Source organism: Podarcis erhardii, assembly GCF_964252035.2.
Source record: "Podarcis erhardii genome assembly, chromosome: 6".
Taxonomy (NCBI): Eukaryota; Metazoa; Chordata; class Lepidosauria; order Squamata; family Lacertidae; genus Podarcis; species Podarcis erhardii.
Genome location: NC_138510.1, coordinates 72,062,570 through 72,084,523, shown reverse-complemented (window position 1 = coordinate 72,084,523; position 21,954 = coordinate 72,062,570). Strand labels below are relative to the sequence as shown.

The window sequence follows — 21,954 nt, the reverse complement described above, 5'->3', positions numbered from 1 at the left end:
TGATTATGCATTTTAAATAAAGATGCATTTTAAATAAAAGGACACATTCTACTCATGTGAAAACACACTGATTCCCAGACCGTCCACAGGCCGGATTTAGAAGGCGATTGGGCTGGATCCGGCCCCTGGGCCTTAGTTTTCCTACCCATGATTTAACACATTGCTATGTTTTTTAAACTCCTGTCTACCAAACTGTGGCCAAAGATAGCCTCACGGGTTTTGCCCCATATTAAACAAGCTGCTGGTGATAGTGAACTGGTATTTTCTTTTAATTAACCACAACTACTACAACTATTGGGGGACGCTGGTGGTGCTGTGGGTTAAACCACAGAGCCTAGGGCTTGTTGATCAGAAGATTGGCGGTTCGAATCCCAGCCACGGGGTGAGCTCCCGTTGCTCGATCCCTGCTCCTGCCAACCTAGCAGTTTGGAAGCACATCAAAGTGCAAGTAGATAAATAGGTACCGCTCCGGCGGGAAGGTAAACGGCGTTTCCGTGCGCTGCTCTGGTTTGCAAAAAGCGGCTTAGTCATGCTGGCCACATGACCTGGAAGCTGTACACCGGCTCTCTCAGCCAATAAAGCGAGATGAGCGCCACAACCCCAGAGTCGGTCACGACTGGACCTAATGGTCAGGGGTCCCTTTACCTTTACCTTTACTACAACCATTATTGGTAATCTCAACAGAAATATTTTGCAGGGCAACAAATCGGCACACAAGAAAATGAACGAGTGAAGGCTTGTATTTGAAGTGTCTCTGCAGAGTTTGGCATACCTAGCACAGGTGTACAGTAATGTACATGGAGCGGGTGATGCTGTGGTTTAAATCACTGAGCCTCTTGGGCTTGCTGATCAGAAGGTCAGTGGTTCGAATCCACACAACAGGGTGAGTTGCATTGCTCAGTCCCAGCTCCCGCCAACCATGCAGTTTGAAAGCATGCCAGTACAAGTAGATATATAGGTACCGCTGTGGCGGGAAGGTAAATGGCGTTTCCGTGCACTCTAGTTTCCATCACGGTGTTCCATTGCACCAGAAGTGGTTTAGTCATGCTGGCCACATGACCCGGAAAGCTGTCTTTGGATAAACACTGGCTCGCCCGGCTTGAAAGCGAGATGAGCGCCACAACCCCATAGTCACCTTTGACTGGACTTAACCATCCAGGGGTCATTTACCTTTTTTACTTTTTTTACAGTAACTTATCAAAAGGTGCTGGGAGATCCTTTCTGAGTCAATATCTAGTTTTCATTGGGCTTCCACTAAATTTGATCTTGCTTTGTTTTTGCATCAGAACTCGGAGATACAGAGAAAAGCTTTATTTAGCATTCTCTATGTATGTAGGCAACAAATCAAGCCTTCAATATATCCTTGTCAGTCACCAAAAACGAAGGAACACGTGGGAAGACTTAAAAGTAAACTGTAAAATAAAAGCTCTGGACATTAGCTGAGCGGGTGTTAACAAGAAGCATGAAGCATTTAAAACAAACGCGGCTTTTGAAGCAATTACACCTCTATTGCTACATGATGTATTTATCTTGATTAGTCTGGCATCAAGGAAGTACTGAGAGCAACTCTGATGACAGACGGTACCATACCTCACACTGCAAATATGATATCATGGAGACAGACTGTAAAAATTGCATGCTGGCTGGGAAAATTATTAAAAGCTTTTTCCTTTTGTCAAATATGCAGGATGAGATGAAAATGCAGGAAATGTTATGTGTATTAAAATTCTTTATCCCATATGGAAAGACTTTCAAAACTGTTTTGTTTGGGGAGGCCAGCACAGTTGTAATGTGTTATATAAAATAGCTCATGCATCTTATCACTTCAGAACAGAAAATTACCACCTAAGAATATTTTTACTTGATGGATTAAGCTGAATGATCAGCAGCTAATAAAAGTATATGATATTACAGTCGTACGTGTTTACGTATCCCACAGGATATGTAATCTTCGGGTTATGGCTGCGGCAAACCCAGAAGTGTATACTTCCGGGTTTTGACGCGCTCACATGCGCAGAAGTGCTCTGTGTGCCTTGCGCATGCGCAGAAGCACTCAATTGTGCTGCACGTATTTACGTAATTTTTGGGGTACAAACAGACCCCCAGAATGAATTAAGTTCATATCCGGAGGATTCACTGTATGTTCATAGTGTTTTGATACAACTGAAATCATATGCCGTTAACTAGGCATATCTAAAACAGACAAATGTCGTGACAATGGTTTTTTCCACTGTCTTTTGGTCAGCCTTTTGTTTCAGTCCCAAAATCTGATTCCCTTGACTTCAGTAGCAAAGAAGTGAAAACATCTTCTATTCTACCTTCACTTGAGGCATTTCTGTAGTTCAGTAATTCTCAAATGGTTGGTCAAGGCTAAGGACAGTTGGATCCATCTATTTCCAGTCACATCAGTTTTATGTGTGTCCAGGCATGCCAACTAAGAGGTCTGGGCCTCCTCAAAATTCTGCAGTAGCCATGCACACAAACCCAAACTCAATTGCGGGAGCGAGGCAATGTGTGCATGTCTTTGTTTTGTTCCAATTCCCCTTTAATCTGTGAGTATTTTTTTTTTTTTTTACTCCTCACCCAAAAATGTATTTAAATCTACAGTGGTACCCCGGAAGTTGAAAGGACTCCGTTCCGGAAGTCCGTTTGACTTCCAAAACGTTCAGAAACCAAGGCACGGCTTCCGATTGGCTGCAGAAAGCTCCTGCAGCCAATCGGAAGCCATGGAAGCCATGTCAGATGTTCGGGTTCCAAAGAGAGTTCGCAAACCGGAACACTCACTTCCAGGTTTGCGGCATTCAGGAGCCAAAACTTTTGACTCGCAAGGCGTTCGGGATCCAAGGTACGACTGTATATCTTATTACATTTTTAATCACAAGTCAAATTCTCAACATATGCATTTTTAAAGATAAAATATGCCTTCTGTAATGCATTTTGTTACTTTCTGTTTTTAGCCAAGAACACTAGTGTAGGTTTGGGAGTGGTGTGGCACCCAAAGGATAACCAAGTTCTGATCTGCACCTTAGTCCAGGAGGTTCAAGATCAGATCCATTCAGGTTGCAATTCACACAAATCAAATTCCTCAAGCATCCTTAAGCCAAGGCTCTCCACTGAACCAGGGGAACCTCGGGGAGTGGCTCACAGTGGGTGCTGAAAACAGGGCAACAGAAAGAACTAAAGAGAGTTCAAATATGTGCTTAACAGGTTGGGAGTAACAGGTGGGTTCCAAATGGGCAAAAGAAAAATCCATTGGTTGAAACTCATTAGTTAAAAGTTGCTGAACTACTGCTCAGCAAAGTTGTATTGTTAATTCTTGCAACTTAATTAAAGGATGGGAGGTATTGAATCTTCAACAAAGGCATCCTTCTTTCCCGGCTGTCAATTAAACATTGGAATGAAGTCATTGTGGATAAAAACAAACAAAATAGTCTAACCAGATATCCCTTATCCTCTCAGATATTCAATGCTCTCATAATCCTGCCTCATATAATAATAGTGTTACATATTCAGAGATACTGACTTATTTCAGAGAAATAAAACAATCTTTTTGCAGATAATCTTAACTAGTGATGAAAGAGGAATCAGTTTTTAATGGATTTATGCACTGATTTTGGCAGTTCTGCCCCAACTGAGCCTTGCTTGCACCAGATGGCCTCTTGCATCGAGTGCCCACTTATGTCTGAGTTGCTTGTGCAAAAAAAGTCCAACTAATTAAATGCAATAATTAAGTGTATTATACATTAAGCACATATTAAAAAGAGCCAAGTCCCATATTGTACTATATTTCTGATGTAGAAGTATATTAATTACTGCAATCTGGTCCTCATATCACTCCTGGAACTGTGAATCAGGGCAGTTCGTTTAAAAACGTGAACTTAACTAAATTTGCAACCATTCCTATTCGTTCTCCAGCTTCTTCAGGGCACATTTTCCCAAAAGGTACAGCTACCTTCTCGCAAGCTACTTACTTTTTGGTTACTTTGGACAGATTGGCATGAATCGAAAAGCAACACTGAAATAAAAGTATGTCTAATAAAAGGCTTTTGTTTTACTTCTAATACAGGTTTTAAGTTCATAGCTTAAGGTGGCGGTCCTATGCATATCTACCTGGAAGTAATTCCATTAAACATAGTGTAACTTAGTTCTGCATAATCATGTATAGGTTTTCAGGCTAAGATGCTTATCTACATTTTTTTTAAAAGCAATATCAGAACAGAAGGAAGATGTGCTGGCTTAGTTAAAGTGCAACTGGCATTATTTAATTAAAATATATTCTGCAGCTGTTATGGAGAATTCCAGCCAGTTTCAGCTTAAAATAACTGCCCCTCTACTGAGTGTGATTCAATATCATTAAACCGTGTCACTCAAACTGTCAGGTTGTACGCACATGTGTGTGCTTGTGCTGGAGCCTGGTTAGAAATATGGGGTTAAATTATCCTGCATGAGAGCAATACAACTTTCCTTACTATTGGTAAGGCCAAAACTAGACCTTATGGAGATTGCATGGCCAGTGTGGTGTAGTGGTTAAGAGCAATGGACTCGTAATCTGGTGAACCGGGTTCGTGTCTCCGCTCCTCCACATGCAGCTGCTGGGTGACCTTGGCCTAGTCACACTTCTCTGAAGTCTCTCAGCCCCACTCACCTCACAGAGTGTTTGTTGTGGGGGAGGAAGGGAAAGGAGATTGTGAACCGCTTTGAGACTCCTTCGGGTAGTGATAAAGCGAGATATCAAATCCAAACTCTTCTTCCTGGCAAAATGAGCAGCTCAACACCTTCTGATCTTCCTCCAAGGACTAACCAATACAAGTAGATTCCACCATCCTGTGAATTTCCCAGCTCCTTCTTCACTTCACTAACTCATAATGTCCTGGCCTCTGCACATAAAAATGGGTGGCGGCAGCCGGTGATGTGAAAAACATTACAGTGGTACCTCGGGTTAAGTACTTAATTCATTCCGGAGGTCCGTTCTTAACCTGAAACTGTTCTTAACCTGAAGCACCACTTTAGCTAATGGGGCCTCCTCCTGCTGCCGTGCCACCAGAGCCTGATTTCTGTTCTTATTCTGAAGCAAAGTTCTTAACCTGAAGCACTATTTCTGGGTTAGCGAAGTCTGTAACCTGAAGCGTATGTAACCTGAAGTGTATGTAACCTGAGGTACCACTGTACTGAGCTTGATGGACAAGAACTTTGACCCGGGAAGCAGCCTTATTAACCAAGTCTGAATAGTGATCGACCCATCTAGTTCAGTAGATGGATTGTGACAAAGAACTCCATCCAAAGAAATTATGGAGGAAATAAGCATCCTCGCCATGGCGCCACCTGTCTGTTTTCGCACCTTTCCAGCAATGTATGTGGAGTTTTATGTGCTTTGTGCTTAAAGGGACACATAAGCAGCAGGATCGAGTTTCCTACCTGGTTGAACTCCAATGTCTCAAGCAGGTTGAATTTAGCTCTCGAGGCCCCTGCAAACCATATGTACTTGTACTGCAAATGAGAGGGAAATTGAGTAACGGACAGAGAGGCAGCGTGAACTCTGGAAATTTCCTTTGCTTTGAGGGCATTAAATTAGACCCTTGCGATGTTATTGAAGGGACATTTTTAAGCTGAGGGTTCCCCCACCCACCCGCCCAATTGCATTGTTTTTTGCTTCTGAAATATTCATACAGCTTTGCATTATTCGCTAAGCAAGATACAATTTTCCCCAGCGATCGCCCGTGATCTGCCAGCCTCCTGCTGTCCACTGTCATTGTGTCTCATAGTCACGCCGTGGCCTGAGGCACAGCTGGCACTCAAGAGCCCCCCTCCAATGCCTATAACTCTGAAACTACATGACATCTTAACCTTTATAAAAATTTCTCCACGGCAGCATTTAAAAACACCCAAATCTTTCCTGACCTTTACATCTTAGTGGAAGGGGATTTTTTTATTATTTTCAAATTGATGTTACAATATTTCCACCCACCGCCACCACTTCAGCTGTGGCATTTTTAAACTACTTCAAGAGGAACTTTGTTTTACCTTTTCCTATCCCGTTCCAGACCAATCATTAATCATGAGGGGAAAACACTCCAGACTTATACCTGACTTCATAATATTTCTTTTGTGTTTCTGACATTTTATATCTACCAGCTGAAGGGAAGTTCTTGTCCTTTTTCATTTAGAAGCTGCTGGGCAGCTGCTGGATACTAAGGCCTCGCTTCCTCCTTAACTTCCCACAAGCACTGCTTTATTTGTTCTTTCTCAACACAGTAGTGGTTCCATATATGTTGGTGAATTCTGAGTCAGGTGAAGTCAAAGGATGCTTCTGTGAATCTCAACAAACCAACAGCACAGGAACACATTTGTTGAAGGAGCTGCGTTCAAGCCCAGATTGCGGGGGCAAACAGGGGCACATGCTCAGGCAGCAGGTATGGAAGGCAACAAACAGCATTCCAGACCCTCCAAGTGCCCCTATTTTCCAGGGACAGTCCCGGATTTGCAGAAGCCATCCCAGTTTCTGATTTGATCCAGGAATGTCCCGTTTTTCCTTAGGATGTCCCTATTTTCATCGGAGAAATGTAGGAGGGTATGGAGTTATCAGACTCCTGAACCATCTGTATAGGAGAGTTTATTTAATATGTAATGTTTTATTATGTTTTTATATATGTTGGAAGTGGCCCAGAGTAGCTGGGGCAACCAAGTCAGATGGGTGGGGTATTAATAGCAAATTATTATTATTATTATTATTATTATTATTATTATTATTATTATACATCCCTATTTTCATCGTAGAAATGTTGGAGGGTATGGCATCCCGGCCTGACGGTGATGCAGACACAGAATGGGAGAGAGAAGAGAAAGGCTGTTGTGCCTTTGGTAACTTTCATGCTGTCCCTCTCCATCTGTTAGTCTGAGAGAAGGGAAGAAGAAGGGGAGGAAGGGAAGAGCTGCTGTGCCTGGGGACGTGGTGCTGGCTGCTGTTGAACAGCAGCATCCAGCTCTCCAACCTGACCCATTCTCCTCCCGTCTTGGGCCCTCACCAGAGCCCTCGGCCTCCTCCTCTCACTTTCTGTCAGGATGTTGTCAGAGGCTCCCAGCTGGTTGCCCAGGAAGTATAAAGACAAGGGACAGTTTCTTACCGTCCTTTTTTTATTTCAGTATTAACAGAGAGAGGCTATAGAACCCAGCCTCTTGGATAATGGCGTTGTCCCGAGTAAGTCTCCACACACACACCCCATCTCTCCCCCTTCCTCATTCCTCACTTCTATGTGTGCTGCTATGTGCCCTCTGTCTTTGAGCTCTTTGCTCTCCTACTTTTAAGGCTCGCCGGGTTCTGGAAGATGGTGGGTCTGGAATGCTTTCTAAAGACACTATGTCAGCCAACAGCTGCTCTGGTTCTGCCTCCTCCTCTCCTCAAACCACTGTCGTAAATCTCTATTGTCTTCCTCTTCCTCCTCCCTGGAAGGGTCAGGATGGGGAGGCAGTCTCCACCATTCCTCCGCTGACCAGTCCCTGATACTCACCTGTGCTGCTTCTTGAGCCATGCCCACCTAAGCCCAGCTTGCCACAGGGTTGCTCTGCCCCATTCTTCCTCACAGGCCCTCACAGACTCACCTCCTCAACCCCCACTATCCGCCATCTTAACCACAGTAACAGAGCTTCATTGATGTACTTTAGTGATGGAACAGGCAAGGGCGAAGAGCTACCACACTGCATGATAAAGACAAACTGAGCCTAAATTCTGAATAACAGTGCTTAGGATTAGTTTGCATGTGTTATTCCACACATACATGCAAAGAACCTAACTTTCATGACACCCAAAATCAGCTGCCTGAGGTAGCTGCCTCCCTTTCCCTAACAGTAGGGCCCCAGTCCCAATCTCAGTCTACTGTTTTGTAGGATAGTGCAGTAGTCCCTTTCTGCCACGCTTCGCATCCAAACCACCCCCTTAGCAACTGGACGTGTGTGGTGTTTGCATTGCAGCCTTCACAAAAGCACTGAGGCAAAATGAGGTGTTTCAACATGTGCTTTCTTTTTTTAAAAGTTAAGGTTGAAACAAAGATTTCTTTTATGGTAGAACCATTCTCCAGCAAATATTATACCTATTGGTCATTACTTTCAAACTATATTGTAGTCATGAACTTCTATGGTGAGGGGGGGCAGTTGGAAACAAATGCCGCATTTATTACTGTAATTCTACATTCATAAAATATATTTCATGGCGGGGGGAGGGAATTTACAGGGGGTAATGTGATTTTTTCCCCTTTATCCATTATTTATAACTGCTTAATCCAGGTGCTGTGGGTTATTTTTTTATTCTTCAGTTTCACAGCTACAAAACACTCCAGTATTTCTAATTTATTTCTGCTTACAATACAGATGTTCTCAATTGTGCTCCTAACTACATTTCAGCTGTTATGATTGCTTTTATTTGTTTGTGTCGGCATGCGTGCAGAAGTCAAATGCACAATACACAATTGTTAGGTTTTGAGAAGCCTGTAAAGAGCCTCTGATTATTTAGTTATCAATAAATTAAAGTATAATATCTGGGTCATTAGCGGATTTAGTCTTCCCATGATTTCCCTGCAGCTTATACAACTCCATGTAGGAGTCTCTCATATTGTCACATAAAAGTTTAATCTTGCAGTTATTCACAGAGACCATTTAGAAACGACATTTGGAAGAGCGTTTGGGTTGCGTCCTGTAACTAAATTTCTGAACTGCTGAAAGCAGTCTAAGGAAATTCATAGCTCAAAGACATCCAGAAAATTCTGTGAGTAGAGATCAAGGGCAAGGGGGGGAAATAAGCGTTCCATGTTTCAGTCCATATTCTTCAAGACCCCCTATATGTCTCTCTGGTTATTATGATGTATGAAAAAGTAACCACAACAAATGCTCTCAATATTGTTTGATTTTGGGCAACTAGGTCTTTAAAAAGCAGGGCTTTTTTCAGCCGGAACTCACCAGAATTCAGATCCAGCACCTCTCAGGTGGGCGCCATTGCCATTATGGTCAAAGAACAAGGAAGGTGTTCATTGTGAGTTCCGGCATCTCTTTTCCTAGAAAAATAACACTGTATCCCAGGATCAGTGTATAGATATTTTGAACCTTGATGCTAATCTTGCCCCTTTCGAGGCTCGGCCCAAGACATTTTGCTGCCTGAGGCAGAGCAGCAAATGATACCTCCCCCTCCTGTCAAGTCATATGAAATAGAGCTACAGCTCTCCCCCAAAGTCAGTGTGAGAAACTTTTGGCCCTCCACATGTTGTGAGCTACAATTCCCATCAGATTCAGCAAGCACCGCCAATTCTCAGGGGTGATGGGAGTTGTAGTTCAGCAATATCTGGGGTCCAAAGGTTCCCCATGCCTGCCCTAAGTCAAGATGTATTGCACACATAGCCAGTCAAGTTACTTCAGTATCTGAAGCAGAAAAAAACCATCTTTCGCCTCCCTGGGAGCAAAAAAGCAACAACAATGAATTAACAATTGGCTGCCTTTTTGTAGAACATAAAATCTTTTGCCTGAGATGGCTGCTTCCCTGCCCTCACCACATATAATCATTTTGCCGCCCCCCCCCCACTACTGAAGAGAGGGCTTCACAGTCAAAACAGCTCCTTAGACCTTTAATAATAGCATATGGCACTCTCCATCCCACCTTAAACATCTGGTCAAATGTTGCTTTTTGAGCTTGCCAAATCAAGGAGACCTTCTTCTTGAGATATGTACGTTCAGTGGTTCAGAGCATCATTATAGGAGCCACCTCAAACGCTTAGGAAATGCAAGGAAACAATGAATAAATAAATGAGGTTTGAACTTTAGTTAATGCAGAAGCATCAGATCTTTGGGCTGTTATTTTTCCCAGGGGAAAATAAAATACTGTGGACAGGCGGGTGCAGGGGATGGAATAACACAAAAGTTCAACTAACAGAGTCTGTAATTAAGTGTGGGTGTTAGTTTATACAAACAGCATTTGTATATGCTAACTAATAAGATGTATACAGCACAGCTCTGTGATCTCAAGGCATGAAATATGAGGGCCCCACAGCATTCCCATTAAATTAAATGAGAACGCCATAAGATCTTTGCTATTTGCACCACAAAAGTGTTTCATGAATGGCACTACTGTCACGAAAATCCCTCCGTAATGGCTAGGGAACACATTAGCTTTCTCCCTGGACAATCTAACCTGAATAACCAACTCTGGCAGCAATTTTCCTAATGTATTTGTTTCCTCTTTTTTCATATTCTTAGTTCCTGCATGAAACCCGGCCGTGCCTCTTGCCTCTGCTGGCTGCCTCTTATTCTCCTCTGGGGGTGAAATAGAGACTCTTTTATTTGCACACGTTAGAAGATGGATTTAATAAATAGCAGAATCCTACATCGGAATGAGAAAGAACACTTTAATTGTGGTGAATGGAGGCTATGAAAGCTGCATAAAGATGGCCTATCTCTGCAACAGGCAGAAAGCCATTAAATTGGGGCAATATGATTCCAGGGTTGCCTCGGATTGTTCTTAATCCTATCACAGTGTGGGTCTCTATTGCACATACTTGTACTTGCAAGGTTGCTGTTACCTTTGTGGTGGTGCCCATGCTAAAGGGAAAGTTTTCTCCACACTATAAATAACTGAAAGATGTACAAAGTTATGAGATACTTGTCAAAACCACTTGCTGCCTAGGATTCCTGTCTTAGCCATCACAGGGCTTGTGAGTTCTTCACAAATCTTCTTGCTCATCTTACCTTTATGTTATTTGGGTAGAATTTCATCCATGTCTTCCACCCCTATCTCATTTCTGCCAGGTGGAAAGAAAAAAGCAATAGAAAAGGTCAATGAAGAGCCAGCCGTTTGGCTTTGTGGGTCACAGTCTTCAACAGTTAACAGCTTCAGGAGGTCTTCATATCTCAGAGACCTTGGGAGCACAGCATGTTCTGTGGTCTGCAGGGACATTGTAATTGCTGGTAATGCCCCTACCATGTACTGGAAAAGATCATCAGTAATCATTAGTACCACAATAATAGAATGCCAAGGCCTGAAATTGGACAGATTGTTCTCTAGATAAGTTCAGGACAACAAATGAAGTTGAAAAGAGATTCAAAGCAACAGTTTAATGATCTATTGCAAAATAAAGGCCTAACCAGTGAGGATTTTAATTATCAAGAAATATACTTTTGCCCTTCTAGTACAGAGGAAAACTACTGCTGAGTGGTTGCCATTTATCCAAAAGCCATGGACAACTTCCCCCATAGGTAGGCCAACATGTCCATAACTAACTTTTCGAGAACACAAGACCATAGCACTATGTGTAGCATTCAAAATAGCCTTCAACACTGAAGCAATATGGAAGAAGTCAATGGGAAAAGTCCAGTCTTCTCCATGTGACTACAATGGCAAGAAGAAAACTCTAGAATGCAATAGAAAAAATAGCCAGTCCCATATTGTGAGCTCCTGCAATGGCTCTCAACATCATTGACAGCCGCCATGGGGAAAGGTTTCATTTGGCCACCACAAAAGTGCCTTATTTCTCTCCATTGTCGCTGCCATTTTGTTTTATCTTCATAAACATATTAGGAGGAATTGCCTCTAAATGTTTCTTTAAAAATTAGATGCTGTCCTAACAAATGGAAGCTGTGTTTATCTCCAGATGTTTTGACATCTGATTATTATGGTACATGAAATACTAACCTTGCAGTACCAAAGTGGCTTGAACTCTGGCAGCACCTATAAGTGACACACATGAAGTGACATGGGCCACTGACGTAGCAGGCCCCTCTTGCTCCCAAGTGACACAAGGAATCAACAGAGCTCAAGGTGATATTGGTGTGAAGTTGATTGTGGTGACAAGACGTGGGGGACAATGTGCTGACAATGAATGAATGAATGCCAAATGAGTCCAACTCATCAACTGGTTAATGAGCAGAAATGTCGGCTCTCTTTTCTTCTTTCTTCTTCTTCTTCGGTGATTTTGATAGCCTGATTATTTGCTTTAAAAGTGATCATTCAGTACAATCTCACGCACCTGAATCATAGAGATGCAGAGATGGAAGGGACCCTGAGGGTCATCTAGTCTAACCCCCTGCAATGCAGGAATCTCAATTAAAGCATCCATGACAGAGGGCCATCCAACCTCTGCTTTAAAGCTTCCTTTGAAAGAGAGCCCACTACCTTCCAAGGGAGTCCATTCCAGCTCTACTGTCTGAGCATCCTTCCTGATGTTTAGTCGGAATCTCCCTTCTTGTAACATGAAGCCATTGATCTAGGTCCTACCCTCTGGAGCTTGCTCCCCTTTTCAAGTGACAGCGCTTTAGATATTTGAAGATGGCAATCGTATCTCCTCGCAGTCTCCTCTTTTCCAGGTTAAACATACCCAACTCCCTCAACCGTTCCTCATAAGGCTTGGTTTCCAGACCCTTGATCATCTTGGTTGCCCTCCTCTGCACACATTCCAGCTTGTCAACATCCTTCTTAAATTGTGGTGCCCAGAACTGGACACAGTACTCCAGGTGTGATCTGACCAAGGCAGAATAGAGCGGTACTATTACAGTGGTACCTCTGATTATGAACTTAATTTGTTCCGGAGGTCCAGAGGTCCGTTCTTAACCTGAAACTGTTCTTAACCTGAGGTACCACTTTAGCTAATGGGGCCTCCCGCTGCCGCCGCACCACCGGCATGCAATTTCTGTTCTCATCCTGAGGTAAAGTTTTAACCCGAGGTACTACTTCCAGGTTAGCAGAGTCTGTTACCCGAAGTGTTTCTAACTCAAGGTGTTTGTAACTTGAGGTACCACTGTACTTCCCTTGATCTGGACACTTTACTTTTTTATTGTTGCATCACACCATTGACTCATATTAATTTTGAGGTTTACTAAATACCCCACACCTTTTTCAATCCAGGCATCTCCTGTCTTATATTTGTACAGCTGGCTATTCCTGCCTATGTGTAGAACCTTACATTTCTCCCTATTGAAAGACACAATTGTTTAGATACCTAGGCCTGTTTCACCCATAAATGTTTTCCCCGCTTGATGTGAATGTGTGAAGGGATTCCACTGGAAAGCATGCATTTTAGTCCACGGTTATGTGTTATGATTGGAATCTAGTTGGGGTACTTCTGGCCCCAGAAAGGATTTTGATCCAGCAGAAGCATGGAAAAGGAGACGGACTGTGTTTTTTTGTGTGTGTATTTTTGTCCCCCTACAGACCCTAGAACCCCATAAGAATTTGTTCCACAAAGTGGAGGGGTCCTCCAGTGCAGTGTGGATAGTGAATGGGCAGGATGAAATTACAATTGACAAATTGTCCACTGGATCAAATTACCTTTCAGGAGTGCAAAAGCTGGGAAAACCCAGCCAGATAGGCGAGGTACAATTAATAAAATTTATATTTATTTATTTATTTATTTATTATTATTATTATTATTATTATTATTATTATTATTATTATTGGCAGCAGTTTGTTTGCAGTTGGTTTGTCATGGCCATTTGGCAAACAAAAGCTGTTGTTTTGTGTTGCTGTCATCACAACAAGGAATATGCATGTGTGAGCCAGCCAATGAATTTTGGGGTAAAAAGAGCACTAGTTAAATTGAATTGTACTGGCTTATATCTGCATAGGATGGTGTACCGTAACGTCAAGGTCAGATTATAGAGGCTCCACTCTAGTTACCAATCCCTGCACTTTACGATATGCTTCGGTCAGTTTGTGATAACATATTCTTTTGTTCTGCTGTCCACTGCCAACGCCACTCTCTGAATTGCAGAAGTCTTGCAATAATCATTTGAACCTGGTGATCAAGATTAAAATCTTCAGCGTGACTGTTTACTCCAGATAAGCTGGCTGCCTGCAATTGAGCAACCACACTGACATTTGCACAGATGGGCCTCTGGTGCCTAGGATATGATGAAGGAGCCTAACTGAGAAAGCTGTGCCACTGTGGAGGGGGGAGGATGTTTTGGAGGGGGCAGAATGGTTGACTTATCCTTAGGGAAGCCAATTCCCATAAGACACAGTTCTCTTTATCCTCTGTGCTAGATACAGTAGCAAACCAGTTAACCGGGAAAGGGCTGTGTTTTGCATTGGATTTTTAATGCCTGATCCAAAACCTGCTGGATTGTTTGACTGGGCTGGAGAGGAATCTTCTTGTGAAGATACACCTTTCATGACTCCATAATAGACAATATTAACAGCCCACTAGATGTGTGCATGTGTTGGTATGCCTAAAGCCATAAGGATACCATGTTTGAGAAACCTTAATCGCTCTAGCCCTCTGAAAATGGGGCGAGCTTGGGATTTGAACGTGAAATGTATCATTGTGTCATGGATGTACATACCCATTTTTGTTCTGAGATATTGGCACTGAAGGGATATATCACACTGCATGAGGGATTGCATTAACATCTGTAGTGATGAAATGCTTTGAAAGACTGGTCCTTCAACACCTTAGAACCTGCTTTCCACCGGACTTTGATAATCATCAGTTTGCCTATAGAAGAAATAGGTCTACAGATGATGCAATAGCTACCGCCTTTCATCTTGCAGCAAGTCATCTAGAGAAACCGGAGAACTATGTCAGGATGTTGTTTATTGATTATAGCTCAGCTTTTAATACCATCCTTCCGGACATCCTCATTAAAAAGCTGAGTGACATGAACCTTTCTCCTACCATCTTTGACTGGATTAAAGACTTTCTGATAGATCGGACACAAACAGTGAGGATTGGACATGTAACATCTTATTCCTTAAAAATCAGCACTGGCACACCACAGGGTTGTGTGCTAAGTCCCTACCTGTATTCATTGTATACATATGATTGTGTATCATCTGACCCGTCTACTGCAATTATTAAGTTTGCAGATGACACCACCATAATGGGTTTAATAACAGGTGGAGACGAATCAGCGTATAGAGGGGTGGTCCAAAAAATATCTACATGGTGCCTAGGGAACAACTTGCACCTTAATATCAGCAAGACAAAGGAGATGGTGTTGGACTTTCAGAGGAAGAGAGGAGAACTAGCCCCACTGTACACTGGGGAGGGCTGTGTGGAGAGAGTCTCTTCCTTTAAATTCCTAGTAGTTTATCTCAGTGAAGACCTTACTTGGAAAATAAATAAAACCTGGGTGGTTAAGAAAGCCCAACAGAGACTCCATCTCCTCAGAGTATTGCAGAAGAACGATGTCAATCAACATCTGATGATCTCCTTCTACCAGTCAACAATACAAAGTGTCCTTTCATACTGCATCACGGTGTGGTACGCTGGTTTGACATCATCTGATAGGAAGTGTCTACAGAGGGTGTTGAATACAGCACAAGATATTATGGGCTGTCCTGTGAATCCGCTGGATAAAATAGCGGAAGAACATTGCCTCAGGAGAGTGAGGAAAATTCTCAGGGGTGATTCACACCCTGGCCAGCACTTTCTTGATCTCTTGCCCTCAGGCAGAAGATATAGAAGCATGATTAGTCGCACCAACAGGGTAAAGAACAGCTTCTATCTGTGGGCTGTTAGGCTGCTGAATGAAAAGATAACAACAGGGCAACTGACTTTCAGGTTTGGTGGGTGTGCGTCAGTAAACGAGGGGAATTAAGAATAAGAGAGCTGAGTGGGGGGTGCTCGTGTAATCTCACTGTATACAAGTTGTAAAAAGTGACAATAAAGTATTTCAATTTCAATTTACTCTGAGGCCAGCACTCTATGAGGCAAGGTGAAACAATTTTCACAGTTTTTTCACATGCTCTCCCCACATGTGCAACATTTAGATATTGGACTACCATTGCAAGGCTAACTAGGGCAGTGGCGGACCTACATTTTTGGAGGCCCTGTAGCTTCAAGGGCCGCCCTGAATCTTGAACAGTCATGGGGGGCCCTTCACAACCAGCAATGGGATCTGGGTAACCTGTTATCTTCTTCAATGTGGTTGTTCCACGACAGATCACCATACCTTTACAACATCTAATGACTCTCAAACTTTGGGACTATTGAAATACATACAATTAAAAAATCAATCAATTTGAGTCATGCAACCCACATCACATCTACTATACCCCTTTTTTAAAAGCAATGTGGACTAAAGTTTCTTCTGGGGCCCCTCTGGGGCCCTGAAGCTTAAGCTTTGATAGTTTCATCGTAGATCTGTCTCTGAACCAGGGTGGTGCATCCAAAGGCATTCGGACACTTGAACGATGGTCTCTAAATGCTGTGTAAATGATTAAAAAGCATGACCACAACAGGAGATGCTTTGATCTAACCCTCTCATATGCGGAAACATGGCCAAGGCTTGCCTCAAACCAGGACTCCCAAACTGGGGAGGCAGAGAGAAGCACAGGCATTGTAAACAGTTGATACAGAATGGGCTCCAACATTTTAATTTGGTTCTCATAGTTGGCTGAAGAGCCCTGATTTAATTAGGGGAGAAATAATCTCAGCACTAGAAACTTTATTTTATTTTTTTAAAAAAGTGTGTTGTGCTATAAAACTCTTAAGTGTAATTTTTGAGGGTGGAATTGGAAGTGGGTCTCATTCTTTTTTCCACCCCAGTTCTAATTGCTAATAAATTTAACTTTCAGCTGAAAGAAGAATAATGTTATTTTATTTGCACACACACCACATCCATCACGCGAGGCCATGATTAACAAAGAAGATGCAAATATACTAGCTTTGCAGATTTCCGAATCTCCATAATTGCAGCCTATTCGTTTTGGGAGAGCCGCTTACAGAAGTCAAGTCAGGAAAGTGAAAGCATGCAGAGGCGTATTGGACTGCCAATCACTATCCGGTAGTGAATTAAATATCTTAAGACTGTCTTGTAAAATATATTAAAACCGGAGATATTTCACATTCCGCACTCATGCTCAGAGTAAATGATTAGCAATTCCACTGGAAACAAGAGCCTGGTAACTGAATATGGCCTGGATTGTTGGTTAACTCCAGTGGTGGCTGGCAGCCATTGGGACTTACAGTGGTACCTCGGGTTAAGTACTTAATTTGGTCCGTTCTTAACCTGAAACTGTTCTTAACCTGAAGCACCACTTTAGCTAATGGGGCCTCCTGCTGCCGCCGCGCTGCCGGAGCCTGATTTCTGTCCTTATCCTGAAGCAAAGTTCTTAACCTGAAGCACTATTTCTGGGTTAGCGGAGTGTGTAACCTGAAGCGTATGTAACCTAAAGCGTATGTAACCTGAAGCGTATGTAACCCGAGGTCCCACTGTACTAGGGAAGGAGGCAAGGCCCAACAGCAGGCGAACCCAGAGCCAATGACAGGCAGACTAACCCTCCAATACTTCTCTGGTGAAAATAGGGACACCTTTCCATACCATCCAACAGTTCTCCAGTGAAAATAGGGATGTCCAGTGCTATTTTTCTAGAAGTCTGCTCACCCTTTCAGTGTGGCGGCATTGCAGAACGGCAGAGGCCCTTCTAAGGCCCCGATGTTGGGATCTCAGATTCAACCTCCTCTCCAGATAGATGTCATGGGCCTAAGCCTGTGCTGCCTACCAGGAGCCAGATCCTAGCCTGCACCCAGGATTGGCAAATGGGGGAGCAGGGCCCTAGAACTCATGGACTCTAGAACTCATGACGAACCCCTCCCTCATTCTCTTAGAGTGGCAATAGTGCCCACCTGAGAGCTGCCAGAACTGAGTTCCAGTTAGTTCTGGCTGGAAAAAAGCCCTGGGGCTATTCCATACCCTCCAACCTTTCTCCGATGAAAATAGGGGTGTCCTAAGGAAAAACAGGACGTTCAAATCAGAAACTGGGACGGCTTCTGTAAATCCAGGACTATCCTTGGAAAACAGGGACTCGTGGAGGGCCTGGGCAGAAGCAACTAGTTTTGTCCCCATCCTCTTCCCTGCTGAGATCTGCAAGGGCAATGCCGATGGCTTATCCACAATTTCCATGTCTGTGCTTTAAAACTCTGTGCAGCAGAACTGGTCACGCTATCCTAAATCCGCCTCTGAGAAGCCCTGAGATTAAGGAGCAGGAAGTTGACCCTCTGGATTGATTGTAAATAGCAAGACAGGCAGGCAGGTGCTGGCTGAGGGCAGGATGGGGTCAACGCAGGGGGTGAACGTTGTTAAGAGACTCCAATTCCCCCTCAGAGAACTACAGCTTCCAGAATGGTTTATCAATCAAGCCCTCTTCCCAGGGGACTCTGGGAATTGTAGTTCAGTGAGGGGAGCAGGGGTTACGGCCAGACTACCCTGAACACGCCCAATCTCATCTGATTTTGGAAGCTAAGCAGGGTCAGACCTAGTTAGTACTTGGATGGGAGACCACCTGGGACTACCGGGTGCCGTAGGTTAAGGTGCCCACCCTGTGGAACACCCTCCCATCAGATGTCAAGGAAATAAACAACTATCTGACTTTTGAAGACATCTGAAAGGCAAAACTGTTCAGAGAAGTTTTTAATGTTTGATGTTTTATTGTGCCTTTCATTCTGTTGGGAACTGCCCAGAGTGGCTGGGCAAACCCAGCCAGATGGGCAGGGTATAAATCAATCTATTATTATTATTATTATTATTATTATTATTATTATTATTATTAAATTGTGCTTTAAAGAGATGGTTTGCATGTAGCCACAGAATTTTCATTCACCTCAATATGGTGGAAGCTGTTCCACCCTGGGGTTTTGTGGTAGTGGTGGCACTTTTCCTTAGACCATTAGGTCTAAAATGAAATGCATTACATGTTTGCACTGAAAGACAACAATAATGAGTGAATTTCCATTTCTGTAGGTCAACAGATAAATGTTAATTTCTTCTGGTATTCAATTCAATGGAAGAATTTTTAATGCATGGCGACCTGATCCTAATAATTTCTCTCAGAGGAGAATCTGACAATGAGATATTAGGGTGTGTCTCTGCCTCACTGGCTCCTTCCCAACCAAACACCTCACAGGCTCAAGTCACTTATTCTCACTGATTTCGTTGGGTTTAAATGTATTGACTCTCTATTGGACGGGGGCCGATAAAAGATTGTGAAACACATTGGCTACTCCAAGTCCTACAAATTAATAATACCATAAAACTGTCACGTTATGCCGGGAAGTGTTTCCTGTGGGCTGGATGTTTTCCCACTTTTCTTTTTACCTCAAAAATATGTCAGCATTTGTTACTGCCGTTTTTGCTCTCCTCCTTCCATAATGAATGATTGCTGTCACATATTGGATTAGGAAGCAGATTATTCCTATGATTTTCTTTTTCTAATATGGAAAAACAGCTTTTGTGCTCTACAATAAAGCTAAAAGCATGATTAAAGCAGCAGCGTATGTCTCCTTCTCATACCCCATTAGGCCCCAAATTAAATGCATATATGTTTGCGCTGGAAGACAATGTTAATGATTTATCTATATTTTATGTAGGTCAATAGATAAACATTAGCTTATTAATTTGCTATGTTGCCGATCTGCTTGGATTTAATTCGCTGAAGAATGCTTTGGAGCGCAGGGCACCCTTATCTTAAAACTTTCCATACCTCCAAAATAAATGCTTTGAATGAGGCGTTTTGGCTGTGGCACCAGTACAGCTCCACAAATCATTGTGTTATGCAGTGCTGAGGTCAGGGTTTCCTCTTGGGTTTTTTGGGTGGGGAAGCTTGACTAGATGCTCTCAACTAGGATCCCTTCCCTGAGTGGTCTACCTCCTTCCCCTTGATGTCACCACAACCTGCTCAATTGCTTCTTTTTCTGAGCCCCGTTGGAACTATCTTCCAGAGAGCGAGACACAGAATATACAGAGACCCAAATGGCCTCAACCAGAACTTAGGCATTTGGTGCTGCATACCATCCAACTTTTTCAGATAAAAAACCAGGACGTGGCTCTTTCGGGGATGAGATCGCGGTGTAAGAGTGCAGCACCCCAAATGTCCGCCATGATCTCACACCGGATGTCCTTTCTTTTCTGGAACACTTGGTGGGAAGGGTGTTGCCAATGCCATGCCGCAGAACAGCCTTCCAGCAGAGATTTGGCAGGGATACTCACTTCTGACTATCAGGTGTCTCTGGAAGACCTTTTCAATGCTGATGTGCCTAAACAGTTGTTTAAATTTTTACTGTATGGCCAGTCATGTCAATTATGGTTCCATGCTGCATTTAGATTTGCAAATGCTTTCATAATCCTGTGCATCGCTCTGAGATTTTGTGAGGGGGCAGTATGTGAGCACTCTTATAAATAAAATAAATAAAAATAAAATAAGACACAAAGCTTTACTGCATTTTCTACTTGCTTCTCTTTCTGGTTTGCCTGCTCCCTCGCTCCCTGTCAGGGAAGAATGGTGGGAGCCTCCCCTTTCTTCTGATCCTTAATCTTTCCAGGAGCATGAGGACAGTATAGATTTGGAACAGTGGTTTGCAGAGGGCATAGTTCAGAAGGCAGAAGCTGGGAAGTACTGGATGGGGAGTACAGCTAGGAGGAGAAACACTGGAAGAGAGATTCACAGTCTTTGGACAACATTCCTCCAGCGCCCTCCCCAAGGTCGAGAAGAGCTCAGAAAATGACAGAACAGAAAGCACACAAAGCAGAGAGGGGACAGGCTCAGATTACAAGACGTAGGAGTGACGTGGGTAGGTACATAAGGGGTTGGAATTCTTCATTGGCAGCACTGCTATTCCTAGGAGATGGGTTCTTTGTTCTCTCAATGTGATCATTAAAGTTTCTAACTGGTAAGAAGACTCATTTTCCTTTGTTCTGTTTATCTACTGCCAAGGGGCAAAGGAAGCTGATTCTCTGAAGCCTAACACTCCCTCAGGCCTCATCACTTACCTTGTGGCCTGGACTTTCTGGGCACTGGTTTGCAGTTTCCCAATCCATATCTGAGCCTCTTTTTCCTCCCTGCCGCTTTCCCCAAGAAAACTTGTTCTCTATCGCTGAGTCGGAGGAAACAGCAATTCCGCAAATTGCCATTTGCTCTGCTGCAACAGTAAAGAGTGGGTTTTTGCGGGGAAAGCAGTGGGACGAAAAATTAAACTCTCAGACATGAACCTGGAAAGACTGGACTTGCGCCCAGATAAGCAGATCAAAGGTAGGTGTGGGTGAGCCCTTAGAGAAGGCAAGTGAGCAAGCAGCATCAGGAAGGAGGAAGGAAAAAGAGGGCAAATAGGACCCAGGGATTAGCCCTCACTGCGATGTGGGCCATGGCAATTGACTGACAATGGTCATACACTGGGGGGTAGCTGGTTCTAGGCATTTGTTTCTCCCTGATTCTTCTATGTGATTAAGAACATAAGAACACACAAAGGTGCTGGATGAGGCCAAAGCCCTATCTAGTCCAGCATCTGGTTCTCACAGTGGCCAACCACTGAACCTAGAACTGTGTTCACAAGATTCCAAGAAGTACAAGATCTAGCAGATAGCTCTGTTCCTATCTGCACTTTTGTTTGGGACAGGTAGATCTCATCCACTTGTATCGGAATTAGCAAATGCCTCAAATATTCCTATACGTAACATAAGTTATTTGGAGTTCCTCATTCTGTCAGAAAGCTACCATTTCACTGATAGTCAGATAGTTTTGCTGTTATCAAACATTTGCCTAATGCTTTTAATCTAAAAGTCATTAGTTTCTTGGGGGGAGAGGAGAGAGAGAGAGAGAGAGAGAGAGAGAGAGAGAGAGAGAGATTTACACACACACACACACACACACACACACACACACACGTTGTCCATTCATAGAAGTGCTTTTATAGTGGTACCTCGGGTTAAGTACTTAATTCGTTCTGGAGGTCCGTTCTTAACCTGAAACTGTACTTAACCTGAAGCACCACTTTAGCTAATGGGGTCTCATGCTGCTGTCGCGCCGCTGGAGCATAATTTCTATTCTCATCCTGAAGCAAAGTTCTTAACCCGAGCTACTATTTCTAGGTTAGAGGAGTCTGTAACCTGAAGCGTATGTAATCTGAAGCGTATGTAACCCGAGGTACCACTGTATTGCCTAGATGCTGTGAACTGTTCCAGACATTGTTTGGTCTGTGTGGTCTTCTCTCC

At 43.3% G+C, this 21,954-nt stretch overlaps 1 protein-coding gene across 7 annotated transcripts in view; it reads left to right on the top strand.

The window, feature by feature from the left end:
* The window catches only part of LOC309343948 (uncharacterized protein), a 272,077-nt gene that overhangs the window by 216,384 nt on the left and 33,739 nt on the right, over positions 1 to 21,954 (top strand). Inside the window, exon 6 of one of the 7 annotated variants that reach the window (XR_014157417.1) lies at positions 10,234 to 11,506. The exons of 4 other annotated variants lie outside the window; for them this stretch is intronic. Coding sequence is in view for 2 of the 3 variants with exons in the window: in XM_081866215.1 (XP_081722341.1) it covers positions 10,234 to 10,300 (67 nt within the window). In the remaining variant the exon portion in view is untranslated. Of the gene's footprint in view, positions 1 to 697; positions 736 to 10,233; positions 11,507 to 21,954 lie in introns of those variants that run through there. 2 more of the 7 variants (XM_081866215.1, XM_081866218.1) reach the window with 2 other exon arrangements.